Source organism: Phyllostomus discolor, chromosome 2 (assembly GCF_004126475.2).
Source record: "Phyllostomus discolor isolate MPI-MPIP mPhyDis1 chromosome 2, mPhyDis1.pri.v3, whole genome shotgun sequence".
Taxonomy (NCBI): Eukaryota; Metazoa; Chordata; class Mammalia; order Chiroptera; family Phyllostomidae; genus Phyllostomus; species Phyllostomus discolor.
In genome coordinates this window covers 162,175,144-162,200,257 of record NC_040904.2, presented here as the reverse complement: position 1 = coordinate 162,200,257, position 25,114 = coordinate 162,175,144, and the positions used below count along the sequence as shown (strand labels likewise).

The following is a 25,114-nucleotide window of genomic DNA, read 5'->3' as shown; positions in this document are numbered from 1 at the left end:
AAAGGAAGAGTATACTAGTATACTATGAGGTTTGCAGTAAAATTGAAAAGGAACTGGACCAATGGAGCACACTACAGCAGGTCAATAGCAATGACAGCTGAATGAAATTTAATACAGGTGGAACAAGATAAGAATATTGTGGAAAAGTGCAAAGTAAATATAAGAGGTCTACAGTAAAGAAAAATGATTTTGAGAGGATAGGGCAAGGAAACTAATAAGAGTAAGGTGTAAAACCCAGGTTGAGAGAGGGAGAAAAAGGGGGTGAGAGAAAACAATGTAATAAAATTTCTCATTCAGCTGATCAGGGGCAGGGGAAGGCAAAATGGAGTAAAATGGTGGGAGAGTATTTTATGGGATTTAAAATACAAACAAATAGTGAGCAAATAGAAGTTCCATTGGAGAAGTATGGCAATAGCTATGGTATTTCACCCAACCAGCCACTGTTCATAAAAGGTGGAAAAGAAATGACTCTTATTAGAGGGGAAAAGAATGTGAGCTGACTTAAGAAGAACACTTATGTGAGGTTAGATGGAAGAGAAATAGTGAGAGTAAGGGACAGAAACTTGGTGTAGTGTGAGAGAAAATAAAGTTTACAGCAACAGTAATAAAGCTTAGGAAGATGGCGCAATGAATTAAGACCAGGGAAGGGTGCTGTGTGGGATTTGGAATAACAATAGTAGGATAAGAAACATATAATCTGAATAAAAAGAATAAAACATAAAAGACTTTTTACTTTAGTAAAAGTAATGAGTTACTTGGAGTAATGAGTATTTACAATAGTAATGAGTAATTTGGAATACAAGTGAAGTGAAAGAGGAAAAATAAAAATGCAATATGAAAGGGAGAATAAAAAATGAACAATAAAAACAAACAAAAAACTAAATGGAAAGAAGAAAGAGAAATAAAAAAACATGCAAGCTCTGCTGAAGGGCAAAGTGAAATGTGTCTAAGCTGTTGGTGTTTGCCTTCAGACTTCTTTCTGGATGTCTCTGGTTTTCTCTTAGCTCCAGATCTTATTGTCTTACCTTTGAGAGAAAAAAGAAAAACAAAAAACCGCCCAGCTGGTTTTGCAGATCTTCCTGGTTCCTGCAGGCAGGGAGGGCTGGGCTCTGTCTTTTTCTTTCCTGTGGTTCCCCCAGGATGGGGGCTTGGACTGGGCTACAATAATCACAAGTGCCCAGCCTCCAGCCCACACCTTCAGAGCACTGTGTGATCTGCATTCTCCACTCTGCACATTTGCACCCAGTTGGCTCAGATAAGCCACCTCTCTTTGCACCCCTTTGATCAGTCCATGAGGTGCACTGAGTAGGAGGAAATTGCACCCTTAATCTTCCCTCTTCGGTTGGCTGGGCCACTGCACATGCAAGGTCCTTGCACTGAGCACCTCAGTTCCCCTTTTGAAAAAAGTATCTTTGTGTGCTGCTGCCACTCAGGCTTTGCCGTGCTTTCCACACAGTCCAACCCTCTGACCAGTCCAGAGTCCATCTGGGTCATAGCCCCTCACCGCCCACCTCCTATTTCAGCTCCAGGTGTCACCAAGATGTCCCAAATTTCCTGGCAATTTCCTGGGCCAGTGACTGCCACCTCGGCTTCAGTACTTGGTAGACTATGCATTGTTTGCTACTTTCCCCACCCTCCACCAGTGACTTTATGCATCCAGGTCTTTCTTGGCATGGGTCTGGGATTTCCCCACCCTGGGACCGGAGGGAGCTAGGGTGCTATCACTGACTGGGCTCTCCTCCAGTGTACTCACCGTGGCAGCCACAATCTCTATGGCCAGGCCCAGGGACCCTCCCATGGGAGTATAAAACCTCCTTACCGCCCATTTTGAAGCATCTTTTGCATACTTTGGCTCCCAAACTTTTTATTGGCTAAAATTCTGTTGACTGTTCACTTTGTTTTTTAGAAGATCGGCTATGTGTCCCAGTTGGGTGCACAAGCTCCCACCTACATGGCTGCCATTTTTTACCTCTTTTTCATGTTGTCTTAGAACTATGAAACAATTGATGTTTTTGTTACATATTTTCAGTTTAAAAAAAAAGCTGAGTGGATTTTTTTTTATTGGCACACAATTACTACTTTCTGAATACCAGTCTTTAGGGAAATATTTTAATCCTTTTTGTTTGCTGATTTTAACAGATTGCCATGTGTCCCTGTTGAGCAAAATGATAAAGTTTAATTAGAATCATGGGATATGTTAAATTTCTGTACTTAACTGTTGTATTTCTTCCTAGATTTTAACCTATGATATAATACTTCCAGTTAAAGCTTAAGGAATGCTTCCTGAAAATTAACCAAACTGAAGGAATAATAGAGATACATCAATGTTCTCTAATATTTGAATATTGAGATATGTAGTAAATAGGAACTTAAGTGAAAAAATGAGAAATATTTTGGAAAATAAATAAAACACATTTCACATTTTATTCAAATACTTTTAAAGAAAATATTATTTTTACATCCATTGATAATTGAATACAGTCCTGAAATGACCATCATCAGACTTAATTTAGTTAGTTCATATATTCTACTATAGACCAAGACAAAAGAAAAAACAATGTCCTGTGTAAGGTAAGTCAAATATTAAATTTAACTTTTGAATTTTTTTATTCAGAAGTTAGAAAGATATTTTCAAGTACAAGGGATTTAAATTTGCCTTTAAATTGTCTTATTTATCCATTCCTCTTGATGAAGAAGGAAAATTCTTTTATAATTTTACTATGAATATTTATAAAATATAATAATGTAATTTTTCATATATAAATGACAAGTTCATTCTTTCTATCTAATTCTGTAAACTTTAGCTTCATTAGATGACTCATAGAGGAAAAACTAAAGAGCAGATATTTTACATCTTGAGGAAATCTAACAAAACATTTACACCCAGTTCAAGGTTGAAGGCAATTATTGTGTTTAACAAAACTAAGAACATTATGAATAATAGGAAACAATGATGAAATAATGTTTCTACTAGTTATATTTAGTCTACCAAGTCATGCAACTCCACATATAATAAAATAATGTAGATTTATATTTTAATGAAAGGAAAGTGACTAATGGAAAAACTTAAGGGGCAATCAAATAAAAACTGTTTATGTTCAAATGCAAGGACTAATATTTTAATGAACAATAGATTAAAACTGTTGGTAAGCATTCAGGTGTTTAACACAAAAATTCTAGGAATTCAATAGCTTTAAAAATGTGTGAATAAAATAACATCATCATCTAGAAAAATAGAGAAATATATTTGAATGAACTTAATTGAAAAGAAAAGGAAAATACTTATGTGGCATTTGATTCTTTCTATTATAGCTTATATTTTATTTTATTTTTTTCATGCTTAGAAAGTGTATTATTTAAGAAGAATGTAAAATTTTGACGATTTTTTTTCTGGACTTCAAGATTGAGGCCCCCTCCCACCACATAAATAGCAACAAAATAACTACTGAACTTTGTCAAAGTAAGAACGGTGATTTTAAAAGAAAATGTAACTAACTGCTCCTGAACAGATCCCTAAATCTTTATAAACTTAGAAATATATACCTGTTGAAGCAGTAATATTTTTCACCTCCACTACACCCTCAGTTCCTACCTAGAGAAATTCATTGCACATAGAACTAAGTAAGTATTTTTCAAATGAATAAATGATTGAAAGTCACTAAGGTTTACATTTTCTTAAAGTTTTTAAAAAAGATTTTATTTATTTATTTTTAGAGAGGCGAAGGGAGGGAGAAAGAGAGAGAGAAACATCAATGTGTGGTTGCCTCTCATGTGGCCCCACTGGGGACCTGGCCAGCAACCCAGGCATGTGTCCTGACTGGGAATCAAACCTGCAATGCTTTGGTTCACAGCCCACGCTCAATCCACTGAGCTATGCCAGGAAGGGCTAAGGTTTACATTTTTAAATAGGGGTAATAAAGAAAACTTTTTGAATATTATCTGTTAATTCTGAACATTGGCTAAGACAGAGTCTTGCTGTACTACAAAAAATAATTAATAAAAATTATAATGAATAACTACAAAACATTGTTGTAGCAGGAGTCAGTGACAAGAACTGTGACTATGCTTAAAGTGAAAAGCTATGGCTTCCCAATGTGATCTGCACAACCATAAAAAAGATAATATTAGACTATTATAAGTTAAATAAAGTAAAAAAAGATTAAAAGATATAAAGATCAATTTCAGTTTTTCTGATTATTTCCTACATCATCCATGTTTGAGTAATTTTAAATAATTTACAGGAAATTTTTGAAGTGTTGAATCTAGAGGCCATTGATAAAATATATGAATAGGCAGGCAGATGGAGTTAAAATCATTTAAAGGAAGTGACACAAAAATGTAAGAAAGAATATATAAAATGGGACTTGGTGATAAATAAATGGAATGAAATTACTTGAAATATCTATTAAATTTAGAAAATAGAAAATATAACCTACTGAAAGATTCTATTAGGATAAAGTCTTTGAAAGATAGATCAACACTAAATAATGTAGCTAAATTTTGAATGATAAGCAAACCCCGTATTAAGTCATAAGCAAGACTTATTTCAATCTAGCCAATCTAAAAAACAGCATTTTTGTAAAAATGGCTGATGTTAGAGGAGGACATGTCCACTTTGATGAACTCAAAGTTGATTGGTGAAAATATATGCACACAATTAAGTTTCTGAATATGGGACAACCAGTGGCTGACAATAAAGAAAACTATTTTCTCATATGCGCTTTAATTTTGGTTTTCTCTGTGTTTAACAGGAATAAAAAGAGAAATGAACAAATCAATGGAAATAGAGTTCATTTTGCTTGGACTGACAGATGATCCTGTGTTGCAAATTATGATTTTCCTGTTTCTGTTTTTCAACTACATCTTAAGCCTGATGGGGAACTTAGTTATCATCCTCCTCACCATGCTGAATCCCCATCTCAAGACTCCAATGTATTTCTTCCTCCGAAATTTCTCCTTCTTAGAGATTTCATTCACAACTGTCTGCATTCCAAGATTCTTAATAAGCATCCTGACTGGAGACAAAACAATTTCCTACAATGGTTGTATGACTCAATTGTTCTTTTTTCTTGTATTAGGAGTTACAGAGTTTTACCTTCTGGCTGCCATGTCCTATGACCGCTATGTCGCCATCTGCAAACCACTGCATTACTCCACCATCATGAACAGCAAAGTGTGCTCTCAGCTTGTGGTCAGCTGTTGGGTAACTGGATTCCTAATCATATCTCCCCCTTTGGTCTTGGGACTCAAGCTCGATTTCTGTGATTCCAAAACTATTGATCACTTCCTCTGTGACTCTTCTCCTATACTGCAGATCTCTTGTACAGATATACATGTTATAGAATTGATGGCCTTTGTATTAGCTGTGGTGACACTTGTTGTCACTTTGTTGTTAGTGGTCCTCTCCTACACGTACATTATCAAAACCATTCTAAAATTCCCTTCTGTTCACCAACAAACAAAGGCCTTCTCCACCTGTTCCTCACACATGGTGGTTGTCTCTATTACTTATGGGAGTTGCATCTTTATGTACGTGAAACCTTCAGCAAAGGAAAGGGCGACTTTAACTAAAGGTGTAGCTGTGCTCAATACCTCTGTTGCCCCATTACTAAACCCCTTCATTTACACTCTAAGGAACCAGCAGGTGAAAGCAGCTCTCAAGGATATGCTTCAAAGGTTTTGCCATTTTGAAAACAATAAGACAAAATTAGGGTGTAAGTAATATATTGTTGAAACATGAATGGGGAAATTGGAAACAATTTTCAGTTCATTAGTTCATAGCTATGCCATTTCTCCCCTCAATGATTTATATCACATTAGGTTTACTGGGTCTTCCCAATCTCTGCACTTCTCTCTGCTCTTCCTGAAGAGATTTTTTCACTCTTTAGTGGTAAACTGCTGTCTTCAATACAGAATATTAAATTCCATTTTGACTAGAAATGTCTCTTCCCATAAATGATATCTTGATGTACTGAATGCTTTCAAAAAATAAATCTTGCTAGATATAGTTAATTATTTCAATGTGTGTGCTAATTGCTAAGCATTGCATGTGTTAAGTGTTTTTTCCGCTAAAACTGTGAGAGACAAACTCAAAATCTGTTACTTGTTACATGTAATACTTTTTATTGTAATAAAAAGAGAAAGAGATTAAATAATTTTAAAAATCAAATTAGCCTTTCAAAAATAGTGTTTGTGCTAAAACTTGAGAGATAAGTAAATAAAAGACCCAAGGGTTCTGTAATCAGGGGTGTAAATTGTGAAAAGGAACTGAGATTCCCATAAATCAGTTTCAACTGGAGAGTTACAATGAGTAAGCATATGATATTTGTAAATATTATTAGTTATTGTTTTGTATAGAAATAATTGAACTCCAGGTTTTGATTAAAATTGCTCATTTCTCATTACAGTATTAGGTATATAAATGATAGTAACCAATGAAAGAAATTTAGGTATAGTTTATTTATATATGAATTTTGGGGATATTTCTATATATTTTAAACTATCTGTAAACTAAAAATGCCTGATCCATTCCAGGTATCAGTTTACTAAAATTTAATAAGAATACCTGACATGAAAGTACATACAATTTTTAAGATGATTTTATTTATTTATTTTTTTTAGAGAGGGGAAGGGATGGAGAAAGAGAGGGAGTGAAACATCAGTACGTGGTTGCCCCTCATTCACCTTCTATCGGGGACCTGACCTGCGACCCAGACATGTGCCTTGGCTGGGAATCAAACCAGCAATGCTTTGGTTTGCAGCCTCATGCTCATTTCACTGAGCTACACCAGCCAGGGCCATATAACTATTTTAAATGAGTGGATTTGGACAAATACTGGCAGTCATATATTAATAGAGACAGAGGGCATTTACATTATACTAAATATTTTCCTTTGCCTTTTCCCAGTTATTTTCCCAACCTGCATGCCTACCATTAGATGCAGGTACCCAGTGTTGTCTTTCAGTCACTGTACATTAGTTTTGCCTTTTCTGGCATTTTTTTTTTTGCATTCTTGTTTTTCATTGTTTTTTTTTTGTTGTTCAGTTACAGTTGTCCCACCTTTTCCCCCATTGCTCTCCTCTGCCCATCTCCACCCCACTTCCACAGTCAATTCCCCTCATTGTCTATGCCCATGAGTCCTCTATTCATGTCCTTGACTTGCCCCTTCCCCTTATTTCCCTCATTATCACCCTCCTTCTCCCAAAGAAACCACAAGTCATGAAGTTTATGTCTGGGTTTAGCCCTGCAGCTTAATGTTTTTAGGTGCACCCATACTACCACATGCATCCTTAGTTCATTCCTTTTGCTAATTTGTTTTAGTAGAATCTCTGGTGTCTTTATATCATAGATTGATTTTTCTCCCCATTCCCACACCTTGATAATTTTATTCTCTGAGGAATCTTTTCTGAAGACTGAATCATTTACTTTCACCAGGGTGAAAAGTCAATATATACCATGTTCTGAAATGCCAATCATTGAAAGCCTCTATCATCCCATAATGTCCTTTGAAATAAGTTGTCTGCCAAGGGGAAATAGATTGAAAGCAGTTGTTACTCCATGTTTTGGTGACTCTACTCCTCACTTCCTATTCTCCAAAGCAGTTAGAGCAGTAGGAATGTCCCTAGAGGGAGAAAAAGTAGGATACATATGTAAGAACGTCATTGACCATTTTATGCTCATTTTAGAAGCCCATCTCAATTCCAAATTGATTTCTATGGTATCTTTAATGCAAAAAGCTTCAAAACTCAACCTTCTTGTAAAGCACTAGGGGAACCATGTTTGAACATCTGCTAGAATGTTCAGGAAACTGATATCAAAGATCTCAGGTTGAAGCCCTGTGGAGACTGGTTTAGGAAAGCTTGTGGGAAATGGCAATGGCTCTCAGAAATTTCTGTGAAAGCATCTATCAATAGTCTTAGCAGTAAAGTAGGTAGTTCTCACATGCTAAAAAAACACTATGGACCTCCCATCTGCTCACCAGTCTGACCACAAACACTTCTAGAGAAATAACCTCTGCTTCTCTTCCAACTTTCAAATTTGTAAAAATTCCTCTCACTGACAAACTGTAAATTTGAACCATACAAGGAAGAGAATGCTGGGAAATGGTACTCTGATTTCCCCTGAAGTTAGAGAACAACTTGGAAACTAATTTATAATGAGATGGAATATACAGTTAAATATAGATACTTTGAAAATAACAACACAACAAAAAAAGCCATGATCTCAGAAATTGCAAATCATTGCTGTATTACTGGTTATGTTCAAAGAGTGATGTCAATGGTGGTTACCAGGGAGAAGGGGAGTGGGAGTGTTAGTGAAGGGAAAAGGGGGTCAAATATATTGTATAGAAGAAGATCTGACTTTGAGTGATGGACACACAGTGCAGTATACAGATGATGTATCATAGAATTGTACACTTGCAACCTACATTTTCTTATTAACCAATGCCACCCCAATAAATTTAATTAAAAAGTAAAAAGAAACCCACAGTGATGTCAGCATTAGGGACAAGTTAAGTGAGATGATATTCATTTTGTACTTTCTCATTCAGTTTACTCCCATTTAGGACAGTATTTAAAGATTCTGATATTATGGATACTTCAATTCATGTAATACACTCATATTACTGCAGATAACTTTGGCACCCTTGTTGAAAAGTATGTTTCTACAAGGCACAGCAGATGTGTTTCATACGGAGGAAAAAATGAGAAAAAAGCATAATAAAAGTAGAAAAATAAATTATATTATTACTAAAGTAATTATTTTTTCCAGGAGGCTAGGATAAGTCCAGCACACATAATTACAATTTTTTATGTGATGAGAACATTTTTTTGAGATAAATTCTTTTTTATTTATTTTTATCATTTTTTATTGTTGTTCTAATACAGTTGTCTCAATTTTCCCACCACCACTTTCCCTTGCTCCACCCACCCCTACCTCCCACCCTCAATCCTAACCCCCCTTTGGCTTTGTCCATGGGTCCTTTATACATGTTCCTTGATGATCTTTTGCCTTCTTTCCCTTGTTATCTCCCTTCCTCCTTCCCTTTGGTTACTGTCAGATTGTTCTACTCTCTTTGTCACTTTTAAGTATGTAATACCATATTGTAACTATAGTCATCATGCTGTATATTAGATCTTCACATTTATTACTAGAATTTTGTACCTTTTAAACAATATCTCTCCATGTCCCCACCTTCTAGTTGATGGTAATTTTTCAATTTGCATATTTGATCCTGTGATTGACATAGAATCACAAAAATGTGTTTATCAACTATCATATATATGTTTAATATATTATTACAAATATCACATTATCATTTGCTATCAATGCATTATAAAAATTGAGTGGTAAAGAAATTAAACATAAGACAATATAGTGTTGTCATAAATAATAGTATTTTCCTTTCTTTTTCAAAGATACATTAAATCACAAGATAAATAAACAGATGTAGTGATTTCATATGTCAACAAGGAATTTAAATCAGTTTTATTCGTACATCTGAATGTTATAGAAATATGATAATGACAATGATGAAGATAAGGATGACGATAAATATGAAAGTATTTTGTGGAGCTGGTAATGAAAGTCTTAAGTCACTATCTACATGGTCTGAGAAAAGTTACCTGAGATCATTGGGTTGACTTTCTTCAGAGATAAAATTAATACATAAATATGAATGGACATTTTCAGAATGAAAATCAAATAATGCTATAATTTTATATTATAATGATATAACCCAGACTGTCAGAAAATGTAGCAGAGATCTGTGTAAAAGTCAGGCTATTTCAGACATTCTGAAAAAATTGTATCTCCTGTAGTTGAAATTCAATCTCTGTCCTCTTGTCTTCTCTCCCCCAGATGTCTTTGTTTTTTTTGTCTCTGCCTCTCTGTCTCTCACTTCTTCTATCTCTCCATTTTTTTAAAGTCCAGAAGTACAATCATGATATAATAAAATTAAAATTTGGGAGTAAATTATTTCTCTAGAGAAAATATTAGAATTGTTTAATTTCAAAGCAAAATTTAATTCTTAGAATTGTTGTGCCTGGGGGCTGAAGTGGATTAGGTCAAAGTAATAACTGATCTAAAATCTCACGCATTTCTACTTTTCCTCTTGAAATGTACTCCTAGGATGTTCAGTTGAAAATGTAAAGTAAAGGGTAAACTTCCCATTACATGAACATGTAACTCTGCTAAACAACTTAACTAAGAAAGCCTCCACCAGAGAGTTACTAGGAAAATGGGTGCATGAAGTTCAAAGACAGGCAATGGGAGAACATCAGCGTTCATATATAACATTCTGAACAAAGTGAGGGTTTGTGTTGTGGAGTGAAACTCCCAATATCTAGGGATGGAAGGGCCAGGCACCTCCTATTAGTATATTATTTAACAAAACACTAAAGAGCAATAAACTAGAACAACTATAATTAGTTCCTAGTTAAAATCCTATGGCACTACTTCCAAAGCTCAGATAAAGTATAAAATTATTACTATGTTTTTTTTGCTTTAGCTTTTTGAGATGAAATTTACTTACTGGCAAACACATTCACACACACACACACACACACAGGCAATTTTTTCTAAGGTTTTTTCATCCATATAGGTGTTTGTTTTATTATATTAAAACAGGACCCCAGGAAACTTTGCCTTTTGAGGAAATAAAGGCTCATGAGGAAGAGAAATTGTGAGAGGTTGAGGGGAAGACATGGTTATACACCATTTTTCTATCTGATAAGTAGATGACTTAAGGAACTGCTAAATTTTTAAAAACAAAACCTAAGCCATATTTCAATATCTATGAAGTTAGTAATGTATCAAATAATAAATATAACAATTAAATGAAGAAAAAATATTTTTCTTAGTTCCTCTTGATTCCTCATTTAATAGAACTAGTGATTCTTTCTGGATAACTATATATTTTTGGGTAATTTTGATGTGACTTAACACTTTTATAAAGGGATTACAAAATGCTTCCTTAAAATCATTCAATGTGTATTTGTTGAGTGTGGAAATGGAGAGTGAATAAGGAGGAGTAACATTTCTCCCACTCCATTATATCCACAATCTAAAATTTAATAAGACCTCTCATTCTATTTCTAAAGATATCTGACCTGTATTGTAGACCCACTGTCACATTTATCTACTAAACTTCAAAATTTCTCAGTAGTTTAAAGCAGTGGTCCTTTCATGTGGCCTCTTGACTCTAAATGCCCATATTCAATATAATGTTCAAGAGTAAGCTTCCAAAAAAAATCTGGACACTAAAGTTCACACCTCATATAAACTTTCAATGACTCTCTTTTTTTGAAGTGTCATGTAAAGAATAGCATCTCAGTATAACTGGGTATATATTAAATATTGACAGTATCCCAGGCATTATGACTCAGCCATACCAGGAATGGTAACTCAAAATTACATTTGTAACTCTACCTAGGTGATTCTTATACACAAAACCTTTCAATCTCACTTACTGTCAATTTTTAAATTAAATTTATTGGGTTGACATTGATTAGTAAAATGATATATGTTTTAAATATATAATTCTATGATATACCATTGTAAGAAAACATAAGTATTATACTTATGGAACTTGGTCTTAGTTCCATTTTATAAATTTGATTCCAAAGGCAAGGGAAGTAAAAGCCAAAATAAATGAATGGGACTATATCAAACTTACTATCAAATTTAAGTCCAAAATTCTATTCTGGCATATAAGTACCTTCATGTTTTGACTCTTAAACAATTCCAGACTTACTGTTACCTCTATCTTCTTAAAAGTACATCTAGTATTACTTGCAATGTGTTTCTGAATTGTTTAAAATAAGTATTCTTTTACTGAGTGCTAAACAGTTCTGGTAGTTATGTGTATGAGTTGTGGGTTACACATGGAGAAATTGAGGCACAAAAGTTTACTTATTCTGCACAATGTCCCACACTGTGTATTTGGTGAACCTGTTACTGACTAGCTTAATATTTCAAAATCCTGTTCTAAGCATTAGATGTATTATTTTCCAAATGCATGTGGTTATCTAACACCTCTGGTTATTTGCATATATTTATATCCTAGTCTTATTTCCTTATGTATAATTTTAGTTTCAATATAATTGTTACTTTCTCCTGAAAAAGCCTCCCATATCTCAAAATTACTTATAAGCTACTTAATATTCTCCATGTTATTTTTGTAGATCTTTATTACAACACTAATTATATACTCTATAGTAATTTGGGGGTTCTGTGTTTGTCTCCTTGAGGCAATGCAAGCCCCTTAAAGTTAGAATTGAGCCCCTCACCATGTCTGGAAAGGATTGATACACAATAAATATGTATTAATATAATATGTAATTAATTAACTTCTGTAAAGCAGGTTACACATATACAAAGCAAATTTTATTCACTTCATGGTTTCTGGAAACTAATCTGCAACAAGAGATGTTATTTAAAACTTCAATTACAGATTTGAAGAGAGCAAGTTACTATAGCAAGGTGAAAAGTTTTCATAATGAGAATAAAATGTAAGAATTTTTAAACAATTTAAAACAAAAAGTTAATAATGAATTGAATATGTGGATTTCAACATAAAGAATTTGCAGAAAATAATGACAACTGTTGGATTGTGAAAACATTGATCTATTAGAATTTTATTTGTGATTTTAATATATCACAAATAATTTTATCAGAAAAATATATCACAAATATATTTTAAAATATATTTTATTGATTATGCTAGTACACTTGTCCCAGTTTTCCTCCCTTTGCTCCCCTCATCCATTTCCTCTGGCAACTCCCTCCCTTAGTTCATGTCCATGAGCCATGCATGTAAGTTCCTTGGCTAGACCATTTCCTATACTGTTCTTAAAATCCCCCTGTCTATTCTGTACCAATGTGTACTTCTTAATCCCTTCACCTTTTCTCCATTCTCCCCTTCCCATTACAACTGATAACCCTCCAAGTAATCTCTATATCTATGATTCTGTTTCTGTTCTGCCTGTTTGCTTAGTTTGTTTTTTAGATTCAATTGTTGATAGTTGTGAATTTATTGCCTTTTTGAAGTTCATAGTTTTAATCTATTTTTATTTATTTATTTTGTTGGTCAAGTACACTCATCTCCATTTCTACCCTACCATGCTCCCCCACACAACCCATCCCTGCCTCCCACCCTCAAACCTACCAAGGGGAACAAAGTGAGACAACTGTATAATATATCAATAAAATATACTTTAAAAAGACATCATGTAGTGAAAAGTTTATATCATAAACAAAATTGAAATGTAAATTGGGAAAATAAATTTGTAATGATATAAAAGACAACCTTAATACTTACTTGAAATAAAATAGATTATACTTACTGATATGAAATGATAAAACACCTATCAGTAGGGAACATCTAGTGAAGATGGATGAGTAGGTAAACACGGCTTGCCTCCTCACACAATCTCATCAAAATTACAACTGAACTATAAAATGACCATCACTCAGAACCGTCAAAAATCAAGCTGAGTAGAAGTCTTACAACTTTGGGATTAAAGAAACCACATCCATCCAGGCTACTAGGAGTGGCAGAGACTCAGAGATGTGGAACGGGCTGGTCCCATACCCAACATGTAGTGGATAAAATTGGGAGGGATATCTTGGGAGTGAGGTGTCCTAGCCCCTCCACAGCCCTTACCAGCCTCACCAAACATTTTTTGCTACTTGCCATTTGTCCATTTCCCATCTGCTTCCACTCTTGGTTACTATACAACAGCATGGAATTAACTGGCATATTCTTTTCATTCTTTTCCTTTAAAGTTTCACTCTCTTTTAAAAATGTTTTGCTTCCTCAGCCAAAATACTTAGCAGAATGCAAATGAAAGTAACTAGTTTTTTTTCAGAGGCTACTTCTTTTATTTAGGAGCGCACAGGTACTTTTTTTTCAACTCCCACACTTATTGGGAACCCAACCCAGAGTTCCAGTGCTAGGAAGATGTCCCTCACAATTTCTGGCTGTAAAACCCAGCAGGATTGAGTTGGTGGAAGAAACTGCTAGATTCTCAAGCAGTTCTTCTTAAAAGACCCACACATGGACTTGCTCAGGCTCACTCCCTCTGAGCTTCAGCATGGGTAACAGTTTGAAAGTGGCATAGCAAAAACTGAAGTGTCTGGCATCAGGTTGAGAGCTGGAAGACAGTCTTTTCCCCAAGACAGAATGGCAGGCAGAGGCCATTGTTACTGTTCTGAACTCTCCCCCGACAGAGTCACAGAGCTGACAGTCAGCAGTCATGTTTGACCTTCCATCAACTTGGCTTTACAATGTTTGCCACACTCTGGTGTTTCCCCAAATCTCCACCCTACCCAATTTACAGCCTCCTGCAAGCTGTTAACAGTGACTTTTCCATATGAATGGCTAGTCTTGGCTCATCCTTCACATATTCCTAAATCCTCTGAAATAAGCAGCAGCCTGCCTCAGCAGCCCCCTGCTCTCATACCTCTTGCTGAGTGGCTTCTAGCCCAGCACTAGCTACAGCCATCCTAGGTTCACAGCTTGATTTCACCTGGAAACCTCCAGGCTAGCACAAGTAGCTGCTATCCACAGATTGCTTTGTAGCTCATGCTGGGTGGCCCTGAGCAGAACACAGGTGATGGCTGACCTTTACCCACACCACCCTGGAAACCCCATAGACTGTGCACCCAGTGGACAGCTATAGAACACATTGAGAACTACCATCCTGCCCTGCACAGTGGATCCTCCACAGAAGAGGAAGTGGTGGTCATTGGTCATAGCCACTTCTTGCAGCTGAATGGCCTGAGTAAATCCATCCCATAGAATTGCCAATAGCAATCAAGGCTCAAGTACAAAAGGAAGATGTTCTCAGCCCACATGGAGGGTGCACCTCAAGTACCCAGCTTGGATGATATGGGTGGCTGTGCCATAGAGTTCTACAGGACATTTATTACATTAGGCAATGCTACCAAGAAAGGGAGTCATAGCAGCTCTACCTAACACATAGAAACAAACACAGGGAGGCTGCCAAAATGAGGAGACAAAGAAATACTTCTTAAATGAAAGAACAAATCAATACTCCAGAAAAAGGACTAAACAAAATGAAGATAAGCAATCTATCAAGTGCAAAGTTCAAAAAACTGGTTATACAGTTGCTCAAGGAACTTAGTGAGGACCTCAACAGCACAGAAAAGATTCAGTCAGAAATGAAGTATACACTGATTGAAATAAATAACAATTTACAGGAAATCAACAATGGAGTGGATGAAGCTGAGAATCAAATCAATGATTTGGAACATAAGGAAGCAGCAAACAATCAATCAGAACAAGAAGAATGAAGAATCCAAAAAAATAGAAGAGTGTGAGCAGCCTCTAGGACAACTTCAAGCATTCCATCACTCACATCATGGGGTGCCAGGAAGAGAAGTGAAAGAGCAAGAAATTGGAAATCTGTTTGAAAAAATATTGATAGAAAACTTCCCTAATTTTGTGAAGGAAATAGACATGTAAGTTGCAGGAAGCACAGAGAGTCCCAAACAAGATGAATGCAAAAGAGGCACATTCTAAGACACATCATAATTAAAATGCAGATGGATAAAGACAGAGTCTTACAAGCAGTAAGAGAAAAGCAGCTAGTTACCTATGGAGGAATTCCCATATGACTGTCAGCTGATTTTTCAAAAGAAACTTTGCAGGCTAGAAGAGATTGGCAAGAAATATTCAAAGTCATTAAATGCAGGGACCTACAGCCAAGATTGGTCTTCCAGACAAGAAAAAAAACCGAAGGAGCTCATCATCACCAAACCACTATTTTATGAAATGTTAAAGGGACTTATTTAAGAAATAGAAGATCAAAATTATGAAAAATAAAATGGTAATAAATACATATCTATCAACAATTTAATTTAAAAAAACTAAGCAAACAAGAAGAACAGAGACAAAATCATGGATATGGAGAACATTTTGATGGTTTCCAGATGGGAGGGGGCTGTGAGGGAGAATGGGTGAAGAGGTGAGGAGATTGAGAAGTACAAATAGATAGTTACAGAATACCCATGGGGATATAAAGTATAGTATAGGAAATAGAGTAGCCAAAGAACTTATACACATGATCCATGGACATAAACAAAAATGTGGGGATTGCCTCAGGGAGTAGGGTGTGCTGGTTGGAGGGGAACAAAGAGGGAAAATTGGGACACCTGTAATAACATAATTAATAACATATAATTTAAAAAAGAAATTCTAAAACAATATGGAAAAGAAGTGCAAAGGGTTAGAGCAGATAATCCACTGAAGAAATGAAAATGGTTTATAAAATTATTAATATCTACTATTAAAGATTATATATTACTAATTACCTTTCAATGTCACTGGTAATCAAATAATTGACCCTTATCAGGATGATATCATTTTGCTTGCAAAATTAATAAATGATTAATAAAATGATACTACTATACAAAGATAACCCGTATTTTCATGTGTTTAGAATAAGAGAATAGCTAAATTATTTATGAAATGGCTAAATATGTTACATTATTCAGTCATGAAATTTCATCATTTTATACAAATACAAATTAGAGATAATTACTCACAAGAAAATCTTAAGTGTGAATATTAGAAAACAAAATGTGTTATGCAGTATAGATCAAGTAATGTTAAAATATATGTGTAACTACATAAAAAAGAAGACTGCAGGAAAAGCATCAACATTGTTATTGTCGTGTTCTGAGATGTTAGGTAATCTCATATGTCTTTTTACTACTGTGTATTTTTGGGAATATCCATGATAGCATCCTTTTAAAGTTTTCTTTGTTCTCTCTCCCTACTTTTCCTGTGATTCCTCCAATGCAAACTAGGTACACCATTTGCTGGAGGGATCTGTGGCAGTTTGTGATCTCTACATCTTGGCCCCACACATTTATTTTGGTATAGACTATATAAAATCCTAAAGTAGCAAAGTGCAAAAGTGGCCCTTGGGTTTGGGAGTATTAGTGTGAAGACTGATTTTTGAAACCCAACATTGCTAATGTTACACAGAGTGGAGAGAGTGAGGATGCTGCAATATGGCTCCCACTCTCTCAGCCCATTGCAGTAGACTGAGCTCCATTGAGACAGTGCTGGGGCAAGTGTGAGCCAAGAAGCACTGGAAGACTGTGCTGCTTAGGAAAAATAATTAAACATGGGCAAAGGAGATCCTAAGAAGCTGAGAGGCAAAATGTCATTATATGCTTTCTTTGTGCAAACTTGCTGGGAGGAGCACAAGAATAAGCACCCAAATGCTTCAGTCAACTTCTCAGAGTTTTCTAAGAAGTGTTCAAAGAGGTGGAAGACCTTGTCTGCTAAAGGGAAAGGAAAATCTGAAGACATGGCAAAGGTGGACAAGGCCCATTATGAAAGAGAAATGAAAACATATTCCTCCAAAGGAGAAACAAAAAAGAAGTTCAAGGATCTCAGTGCACCCAAGACCTCCTTTGATCTTTCTCTCGTTTTGCTCTGAGTATCACCCAAAAATCTAAGGAGAGCATCCCAGCCTATACATTGGTGATGTTGCAAAGAAGCTGGGAGAGATGTAGAATCACACTGTTGCAGGTGACAAGCAGCCTTATGAAAAGAAGGCTGCTAAGCTGAAGGAGAAATACAAAAAGGATATTGCTGCATACCTACCTACCTAAAGGAAAGCCTGATGCTACAAGAAAGGGAGTAATCAAGGCTGAAGAAAACAAGAAAAAGAAGGAAGAGGAGGAAGATGAAGAAGATGAAGATGATGAGGAAGATGAAAAGATGATGATGAATAAGTTGATTCTAGTGCAGTTTTCTTCTTGTCTATAAAGCATTTAACCCCTCTGTACACAACTCATTCCTTTTAAAGAAAAAAATTGAAGTGTAAGGCTGTGTAAGATTTGTTTTTTAAGTGTGAAGTGTCTTTTTTTTCTATAGTAGCTAACACACTACAAAATGTGTCTTTAGATAGCCCTCTCCTGGTGGTATTTTCAATAGCCAATGACCTTTTCAGGTATAGTACAGGGGTTTGTAAATTGGCATGGAAGTTTACAGCAGGTTCTTGGTGCACAGCACAAATTAGTTATATATGGGGATGGTAGTGTTTTCATCTTCAGTTGTTTGTGGTGCAGCTTATACAAAATAATTGCTGTTCTGTTAACTGAATATCACTCTGTAATTGCAATAAAAAAGAGTTGCAGCTGTTTTGTTGACATTCTGAATGCTTCCAGGTAAACACAATTTTTTCTATCAAAAAAAAAAAAGAAAGAAACCCAACATTGCTGATGGCCATAGCTACCTAGATCATTGCAATCAGCCCTAATTCCAAAACTTTTGCTTCATTTTTGCCTTAAGTATGCTCAATATGTTTCGGTTTTTTATTTAGAAATAAATTATAGCTTTTTATACCTATAAAATATTTTAGGTGCTTTAGGAAGGCATTTACACTAAACTTACAAATTTATAACTGACTCACAATGACCATCTTTCTACAGTTAGAGACAAGACCTAAAATGCACCTACTCCTAGAAGGAGTGTCATATCTCCTGTGACTATCAGCAAGGAGCAAGGACCTCAGGCTTCTTGTTTTCAGGTCCCAATTAGCAGGGCATTATTTTATGTGAGTTCAGTATGTCCACAATCATAATTACAAAGCTTGACATTGAGATGCTCCCAAAGTCAAAACCCATCCTAGTATTGTTAGCCACATTATAACTAGTTCAGGAGATACAGAGCAATTAGAAACTAAAAAGAAACATCAGCTCTATTGCCCAGACAGAAAGACTTCATGAGTTAAACCCATGTGCATTGCAATGCTCATTTTTTTGTTTTAGAAATAGTGGCTTTGAGGCCTTTTCGCCCATGAGAAGGAAGGTCTGAGTCTAAATTGAATGTTTATAAGAAGTCCTTCCCCATCCTTCAGTCAGGTTACATCTTGACTTGCCTGAGGTCTCTACCTGTTGCTCAGCTGTCATGAAGTCAATCAGCTGGTTCTCAGGCCAATTTGCTAAATGTCTGTGCTAAACAAACTACAGTTTTATGAAATGTAGTTCCAATTGGTCACTAGCTCATTTACAGGAGGTTGTTACTTTCCTTGTATTTTTTGTCCACTTACTGCTTGAGCTGGCCTTGGGGGATCTCAGGCCTGCAATGTGAGGCCACTTAAAGGACATGGGAAGCTACTGAAACTTGTGTTCAGATTACCAGGTAACATGCTAGGGAAACCTAGCCCTCAGGTCAGCATGGACCTATTTTCTTTTTTATTTTCTTTGATTTTTTTTTAAGTTGAATTCATTGGGGTGATGTTGATTAACAAAACATACAGGTTTCAAGTGTACAACTCAACAAAACATCATCTGCATACTGCATCATGGGACTGTTGCCCAAAGCAAATTGTGTTTCCTTCCCCATTTACTCCCCCTTTGCCCTCTTTAACTTGTCCCCAGCCATCTTTCCCCACAGGAACTCACCACACTATTGTCTGTTTTTGTACTATATATACATTATTGCATTACATATACATTATATATGTATATACAAATACACACATATTTTTTTGCTATATCCCATCACCCTTTTTCACCCAGTTCCCCAACCACCCTCCCCTCTCACAGCTGTCAGTCTGTTCTATGTATGTACGTTTCTATTTCTATTTTGTTTGTTAAATTATTTTGTTCATTAGAGTCCACATCTAAGTGAGATCATATAGTATTTGTCTTTCTCTGGCTTATTTCACTTAGCATAATAATCTCCAGGTTTATCTGTGCTATCAGAAAGATAAGATTTCTTTGTTTATGGATGTGTAGTATTCCATCAAGTAAATATACCACAGCTTTTCTATCCACTCATCCACTGTGGGCATTAGGATGTTTCCAGATCTTGGCTATTGTAAATAATGTTGCAGTGAAGATAGGGTGCACATATTCTTTTAAATTAGTGTTTCAGGTTCCTTTGGTTATATTTCTAGAAGTAGAATCACTGGGTCAAGAGGAAAATCCATACTGTTTTGTTTTCTTTATTTCTTTTTTAATGGTTCTGCAAAGACCTTTACTGGATGGTTCCTTCCAGAGCAGGAGACAAAAGTCCACACAGCTGTGATCAGGGATTGCTTCCAGTTACCCACACCCCTGTGAGAGGTACTCTGACCATATACTGCTGTAGACCGCACTGTCACTTCTTCAGGGAACACTGGTCAAGCAGCTTGTCTATCAGGTCCGTGAGGGCCAGCAGCATACAACTGCAGCAGTAGCTCTTCAGGCCCAGCATTGTCCAGGTTGACCTCCTCAGTGTACTCGGCCTGCAGCAGCCCCAGGTAGGGCCTCCCATTTGTTGCCAATGATCTCACAGCAGGTGAAGCAGCACACTGGGCATGCGTCAGCTGTATCATGGTAACAGCTGTATTGCAGCTGCCCTCAGGTTCATGAGGCTCTGGGGCATTCAGACACCGCCCTACCCCCAGATGCATCCATGATGCAGGGGTGGCAAAACTGCCCCCAGCCTCTCACAGCCCATTGCCTTAGGCCTTGCTTCTTCTCTGCGAAAAAGCTCCTTCTCTGTGTCTCCATACTGTTTCCACCGCAGGTGCACCAGTCTGTATTCCCACCAGCAGAACATGACAATTTCCTTTCCTCCACAAGCTGCCAACACTTGTTTGTGATTCACTGATGAGGGCCATTTGGCAGGTCTGAGGTCATATCTCATTATGGTTTTAATATGCATCTTTCTGATGATTAGTGAGGTTGAACATTTTTTATATGACTGTGGGCCATCTCTATGTCCTTTTTGGAGAACTGTTTGTTCAGATCATTTGCCCATTATTAAGTTGGATTGTCTTCTTGGTGTTGAGTTGTATAAGTTCTTCTTATATATTCTGAATATTCACCTCTTATCAGATGTATGACTGACAAATATGTTCTCCCAGGTAATGGGTTGTCTTTTAATTTTTTAATTTTTATTTTTTCTGTGCAGAAGCTTTTTAGTTTAATGTAGTCCCATTTATTCATTTTTTCTTTTGTTTCCTTTGCCAAAGTTATATACCAGCAAATACTTTGCTATGAGAAATGTCTGAGATTCTAGTGCCTATGTTTTCTTCTAGGATTTTTCTGGTTTTGTAACTTACATTTAAGTCTTTAATTCATTTGAGTTTATTCTTGTGTATGGTGTAAGTTGGTGGTCTAGTTTGATTTTTTGTCATTCTCTGTCCAATTTTTCCAATATCATTTATTGAACACACTATCTTTACTTTATTGTAAGTTCTTGCCTCCTTTGTCAAGTATTAATTGACCATGAAGGCACAGGTTTATTTCTGGGCTCTCTATTTTGTTCCCTTTATCTATATGCCAGTTTCTTATACCAGTACCATGCTGTTTTGATTACTATAGCCTTGTAGTATGGTTTTGATATCAGGTAGTATGATACCCTAAGTTTGTTGTTCTATCTCAAGATTACTGAATCTATTCAGGGTCTTTAGTGGTTTTCATATAAATTTTTGGAATAGGTCCATTCTAGATCCCTGAGATACAACATTGGTAGTTTTTTCCTTAAAAAGTATTTTTTCAGATTTTCAGTTCCATTTCCCTCCCTAATTCCCCCTCCACCTCCCCACCAGCAATTCCCTACCTTTAGTTTATGCCATGGGTCATACATAAAAGTTTCTTTGGCTTCTACATTTCCTATACCATTCTTAACCACCCCCTGTCTATTTTGTAGGACCATTTATGCTTCTTATTTCCTGTACCTTTTCTTCCTGTTCTCTTCCATCCCACACCCTGCTAATAACCATCCATGTGATCTCTATTTCTGTGATTCTGTTTCCTGTTCTAGTTGTTTGCTTACTTCATTTGTGTTTTTGTGTTTTGGGGTTTGGTTGTTGATAGTGTAAGTTTGTTGACATTTGATTGCTCATATTATTTATCTTCTTTTTCTTAGATAAGTCTCTTTAACATTGCATACAATAAGGGCTTGGTGATGATGAACTCCTTTAACTTTGACTTTATCTGGGAAAGCACTTTATCGCCTTTACATTCTAAATGATAGCTTTGCTGGATAGAGTTAATCATGAATGTAGATCCATAAGATATGACATTGGTATTTTAATTGGAATTGCGTTAATCTGTAGTATAGACATTTTAGTGATGTTAATTCTTCCTATTCAGGAGTATGGTATGTGCTTCCACTTATTTGTATCTTCCTCAATTTATTTCTTCAGCAATCCTATAATTTTCTGAGTACAAGTTCTTTTACCCTCTTGATTAAATTTATTCCTAGGTACCTTATTTTCTGTTGCAAAAAAATTTCTCCTTGTAATAGTTTTCTTAATTCCTCATTGTGATATTTCATTATTGGTGTATAAAATGTCACCAGTTTCTGAATATTAGAGTAATTTTATATCCTGCTACTTTATCAAATTCATATATCAGTTCTAGTAGTTTTTGGTGAACTCTTTAGGGTTTTCTATGTATAGTTCATATCATCTGCAAATAATGACAGTTTTACTGTCAATAATTAGTGTGAAATAAAATAATGCAGTTTAACGGAAAAGAATCCTTTCTAATTTGGGTTGCTTTTTATTTTTTTTCTTCTTGAGCAATGACCCATTTTAATAGAATATTTTGTGTTGTTTGTCACCCCTAAAGCAATTGCATGCAGCTTAAATGCATGCAGGAGGTATTTTCTGTTTGAAAATGTTAATGTATAGTAATATCATTCTTTTTTCATCATCCTGTAATTTATGTATTTAGAAAATGGTAACTTTTCCCACTTATTCTCTTGTCGAGTTTATTATCTGCGAGCTATTGAGTGGTCCTACAAGCTGAAAAATTTATGAATAGAATTGCTCTGCTTGTAGCTGTTTCATAAATTAAAATATTTTCAAACTAAAAAATAGCATGTCATATACATAACTAAATTCACCAAACTGTTGTTTTTACCTGACTATTTCATTTAGCATTAATACTCTCTAGTACCCATCCATTTTTGTCACAAATGGACAGATTTCATTGTTTCTTCTTGTCTAGTGTAACATTTCATTATATATTTATGCCACATTTTTTATCCAGTCATCTATCCGATGGACACTGCGATTGCTTCCATATCTTGGCTATTGTAAATAATGCTGTGATGAACACAGTTCTCCAACCTATCTGATGGAGAATTTAAAGCTCTGGTAGTCAAATGCTAACAGACCTGATGGAGTTGGTTGAAAAATGAAAGAATGAATGAAAGATACCTAAAATGAAATAAAGCAAAACATTCAGGGAACCAACAAAACCAAAAAGGAAGCCAGGATTCAAATCAATGATTTGGAAAAAAAGGAAGACATAAACATCCAACCAGAACAAAATGAAGAAAACAAGAATTCAAAAAAATGAAGAGAGACTTTTGAACCTCTTTGACAACCTTGAAACATTCCAATATCCAAATTATAGGGTGCCAGAAGAAGAAAAACAACATCAAGAAATTGAAAATTTATTTGAACAAATAATGAAGGAAAACTTCCCCAATTTGGCAAAGGCAATAGACACAAGAAGTCCAGGAAGCCCAGAGGGTCCCAAGAAGTTGTACCCAAAAAGGTATACATCAAGGTACATCATCATTAAGTTACTCAAGATTAGAGACAAAGAGAAAATCTTAAAAGCAACAAGAGGAAAGGAAAGAGTTACCTACAAAGGAGTGGCCATAAGGCTATCCAGCTGATTTCTAAAAACAAAACAAAACAAACAAAATAACAACAACAACAACAACAACTCACAGGCAAGAAGGGGCTGGAAAGAAGTATTTGAAGTGATGAAAGACAAGGACCTACATCCAAGAATACTCCATTCAGCAAAGCTTTCATTTAGAATGGAAAGGCAGATAAAGTGCTTCCCAGACAAGGTCAAGTTAAAGGAGTTCATTATCACCAAGCCATTATTATATAAAATGTTAAAGGGACTTATCTAAGAAAAAGAAGATCAAAAATATGAACAGTAAAATGACAACAAACTCACAACTATCAACAAATGAACTTAAAAAATAAAAGAAAGAAAAACAATGAAAACAAAAGCTAAGCAAACAACTAGAACAGGAACAGAGTCAGAGAAATGTGTATCATATGGAGGGTTTTCAGGAGGAGAGAGAAGGGAGAAATAGGGGGGAAGGTACAGGGAAGAAGAAGCATAACTGAGGCATTAAATAGATGGGGAGAGGTAAAAAAATGGTATAGTAAACAAAGAATTCAAAAAACTTATACGTACAACTCATGGACATGAACTAAGGGAGGGTGGAATGCTGGACAGTTGGGGGTGCGGGATGGAGGGGGAATAAAGAGGTGAAATTGGGAAAACTATAATAGCATAATCAATAAAATATACTTAAATCAATTTAAAAAATCACAATTGATTATTTACTCACTAATCTAAAAATTAGACAATACACCCTGGATTGCAGTTATTAGTACAAATAAGCAGGGCTCTTTTAACAGTCACATATAATAGAGAACACTGTACACTAGGTATGTTAAAGTGCAAATTAGTTTTACAATTTCAAACTGTATTTCTCTGGAAAAAATTGAATACATAAATGTAGTCTACAAGAAACAGATTAGGGGTCATAATATATTAAGTGGATTTTAGAAGGAGGAGTTGTAAAATGCAAATTGGCATTAAACCTCAAGGATGGGCAGGAGTTATTTTGTCCTTAATTGGAGGTTACATGGTAATAGAGGTTACCTTTATTCATAATTGGATGGAGAATCAGGATACCTGGAGATGGTATTCACATTAAAGTATAGGCATCTATAGGAAGAAGTCTTTGTTCTCTCTTGGATATAGCAGAGAACTTAAATCGCTCATTTACCTGACTCACTTCTATTTACCAAGTAATGTACTAGGAGCTTGGAATATAAAATCAATTGTACTTTAGTACTCTCACCTGTAAAATGGGAATAACTGTGCTTTTCTCATAGCGTTTCTCAATACTGTGAAATAAATGAAACAATAAAATATTTTTTACAAACATCAAAATTGGTGAATTTTTGTGCAGCCATTTACAAATTGCAGATGGAAGAAAATATGCAACATTTTTGACATATTATGCTTTGTTATTTCAAGAAAGATAAAAGCATAACTGAAAGACAAAGATTTGTGTAGTGTTTG

General features: G+C 35.5%; 1 protein-coding gene and 2 pseudogenes across 1 annotated transcript; 2 read left to right on the top strand and 1 right to left on the bottom strand.

The window, feature by feature from the left end:
- Positions 1-4,760: 4,760 nt before the first annotated feature.
- LOC114513407 (olfactory receptor 6C6-like) lies at positions 4,761-5,830 on the top strand. The gene has a single exon (XM_028532715.2). The coding sequence runs from the start codon at positions 4,766-4,768 to the stop codon at positions 5,720-5,722; it is 957 nt and encodes a 318-aa protein (XP_028388516.1). The 5' UTR covers positions 4,761-4,765; the 3' UTR covers positions 5,723-5,830.
- Positions 5,831-17,138: 11,308 nt separating this feature from the next.
- LOC114513010 lies at positions 17,139-17,913 on the top strand (annotated as a pseudogene).
- Positions 17,914-20,150: 2,237 nt separating this feature from the next.
- LOC114513009 overlaps positions 20,151-25,114 on the bottom strand; it is a 12,892-nt pseudogene continuing 7,928 nt past the window's right edge.